Source organism: Benincasa hispida, chromosome 6 (assembly GCF_009727055.1).
Source record: "Benincasa hispida cultivar B227 chromosome 6, ASM972705v1, whole genome shotgun sequence".
Classification (NCBI taxonomy): domain Eukaryota; kingdom Viridiplantae; phylum Streptophyta; class Magnoliopsida; order Cucurbitales; family Cucurbitaceae; genus Benincasa; species Benincasa hispida.
In genome coordinates this window covers 25,576,265-25,579,140 of record NC_052354.1, presented here as the reverse complement: position 1 = coordinate 25,579,140, position 2,876 = coordinate 25,576,265, and the positions used below count along the sequence as shown (strand labels likewise).

General features: G+C 37.6%; 1 protein-coding gene across 1 annotated transcript; it reads right to left on the bottom strand.

The window, feature by feature from the left end:
• Nucleotides 1-455: 455 nt before the first annotated feature.
• Nucleotides 456-999, bottom strand: LOC120079173 (thioredoxin domain-containing protein 9 homolog). The gene is made up of 3 exons (XM_039033342.1): nt 988-999; nt 722-880; nt 456-635 (listed from the first exon to the last, which is right to left on the bottom strand). The coding sequence occupies exons 1-3, from the start codon at nt 997-999 to the stop codon at nt 456-458; spliced, it is 351 nt and encodes a 116-aa protein (XP_038889270.1).
• Nucleotides 1,000-2,876: the final 1,877 nt, after the last annotated feature.

Genomic DNA, 2,876 nt, shown 5'->3' with positions numbered 1-2,876 from the left:
GGGCGAGAGGGGAAGGATTTGGGCGGAGATATATATGTTGTGGTCTACAGGATTGGAATATCTGAATATGGCACACTTATGTAACAAATGGTGCTGAAAAAAAATGTCAAAAGAATTACCAACCTAGGCCTTTCTGTTCTCTTATGTTTCTTCTTTTTCTTCAACTTAACACTTTCTAGAGAGATCAAACCTGAAAACAAATTATTAGGAGCAAAATCAATCTTGAATATGGTAATGATAACTTTATCTTCCTAATAAACAGCAACTGCAAGAACTTTAGAGATATCATGAAGTAAAAATGTGCTTCAATGCACTGATACAAGCAAAAATGCCACATTTCTGCCATTCCTGGAATGATTGTAAAGACATAATCGAACTTGCAGATATTGATAATACTCTCAAATTTTAATACAGAACGACATACCAGTAAGCTCTCCAACACCTGAAATGTTAACTTATTCTGAATCTGATAAGTCTGATCTCGTACTTTGTCGTATACTTCTCCTGGTTTGTGCACTAGATTTTGAAGCATTTATGGATGATTCACCTTCATGGATGACTTGACATTTTTCCAATCTATCTTCCAATTCCTCTGTGCTGAATTCGTCAATTTCACCAAGCTCATCAAATCCTACCTGATGGATTCACATGAGAGAAAGGTAATGTTAATAAAAACAACCATAATTCAGTAATCAATGGTGTATTATCATAAAGGACATACCACATGGTCATCTACTTTTGCATTCTTGATCAGAGCAAGGGTTGGAAGAACAACGATCTTCAACTTCTCAGCCAGAAATGGACTTTTCTCAGTATTAATTTTTACAAAACATGTCTCAATATGTTGCTTTGCCAAAATGCTCAAGTGCTTGTCCATAACCTGTAATTTGTGTGAAAATACATTGTTAACCATTAAAATTCCCCAACTTCTCTGTCAAATATTTTTTTCCGCAATAGTAGAAACCCAGCAGAAAAAAAAAAAAAAACCTCAAGTTTCATTCCTAAACATCCGCACAACATACAAATAAAAACCATTAATCAGTTCCCTTCAAAATTCAAACATATAAATTTAAGCAACAAAAAAACAGATAATAATATGCATTAAACATTTGGAATGCTAGTACTCAGATTGAAATATGGAGTGGGGACAAAGAAAATTTCACCTTTGAACGGATCTAACCCAAAGATCGAAGATTGAAATAGATATGAATTAGAAGAACAAGGATCTGAGCCACAATGACCGACTAGGCTATGACGAAAGGGATCTGAGCTACAACGATCGACTTGTTCCTTTGATGGCTCAACTTCAAATGAATAGACAGTTGGGCTTGTACCTTCAACAACAGAACGAACGGTTGGGCTTCGACGGAATGGATGGTGGATCTCCTAGAAGAAGACGACTAGATCTACTATGGCTACGCATGAAGAATGGCAAATCTTCCACGACTAGATCTAAGGTGTGGTGAGGTCCAGAGAGCGAGGAGGTGCGAGATGGTGTCGAGCTACGGCGATCAACGGGGCGAGGTCCAGGGAGCGAGAAGGTGGCTGATTGGGAAAATAAGGGTTTAGAAAAGAAATGAAAAAAAAATTGGGGGGGGGGGGGGGGGGGGGGAGGAGGGGAGGGGAGGGGGGTAATGGGTTTCGTTTTTTTTTAAAAAAAAAAAAAAAAAAAAAAAGTGGATCTTTATGTCAGTTTTAAACCGACACTAAATATCCGCTTTTTTAAAAAAATCGACATTATACATCCGGTTTCACTTTTTCCAACCGACATTAAAACCCAAAATTCTTGTAGTGACAGGTTGTTCGTAATAACGACTGGGTCAAATATCTGTTTTACACCCAAGATTATATCTTATTCCTCAAGTCTTTACTGATCCTCTAATGAACAACTAGTTTGTGATCCAATCACTAAACCAAACTCTCCCAGCCCAGTGAGAGGGTGGGGCCCCTTGTTCAAGACCTGGATTCAGTACTTGAGAGAACAACCTTTCTCCGATCCCTAAATCGGGTAGGCATGAACTCCATCTTGCACCCTATGTCCCCAACTATCTATCCGGTATTACCTCTGAAATGGGAGTCTTATTGAGCTGACGCTATTGAGCTAACCCTCAACTTTGCAAATCTAAGGGCAATCTCGAATAAATAGGAGTTCATAGTTAGCTCAGGATTAAGATCGAGTTACCTAGGTCATCTAGGTGAAACAGTCAGTCTTAAGTAGTAAAAAACATTATAAAGTAAGAGTGACTTATTTCTTGGTCCTGATTTTATGCAAACTCATTACATAGGATGCCCCCATTCCTCATGTCGTAATAGGTACGAATTAGAATCACATTGTATGTAGCACTTTACAACTCTTTGTAACAACTATAGAGTAGGTCGCATCCAATGGTGTTACCAGAATAAGGTATCCAACCTCATTCGTGTACCATAGATCATTTTGACTAGTTACTCGAACCCGATCCACTCCTATGTCTCCATATAAAGTTCAAGTACTCATACAATAGTCATGGGTCTTAGTTTATTGGATTTAGACTTTCGTACAATTTATAAAATCAATAACAAGTATATTGATTATAGAAGATGTTTATTATTTTACAAACTGCAAGTTTTTAGGACATAAAACCCGACAGAAAGTCTGTATCGAAGCATCATAAGGAGTTTGTTATATCTCAGAGTAAGTAGACCTGATATATCTTGTATTGCGGGAGTGTGTGCAAAATATCAAGCAAATTCAAAAGTCACTCACTTGTTGGGTCCTAAGTGAATCATCAAATACATAAGTGGTACCTGTGATTATGGCGTTTTATATTCCTTCGACACTAACAGTTCTCTTGTAGGATACTGTGATGCAGATTGGATTGGAAGTTCAGAAGATA

Bases quoted from the DNA above. Each gene is read 5' to 3' on its own strand.
- LOC120079173 (XM_039033342.1), bottom strand. The intron at 636-721 runs GTATGTCCTTTA...TGAATCCATCAG, and splicing joins CAAAAGTAGATGACCATGTG to GTAGGATTTGATGAGCTTGG.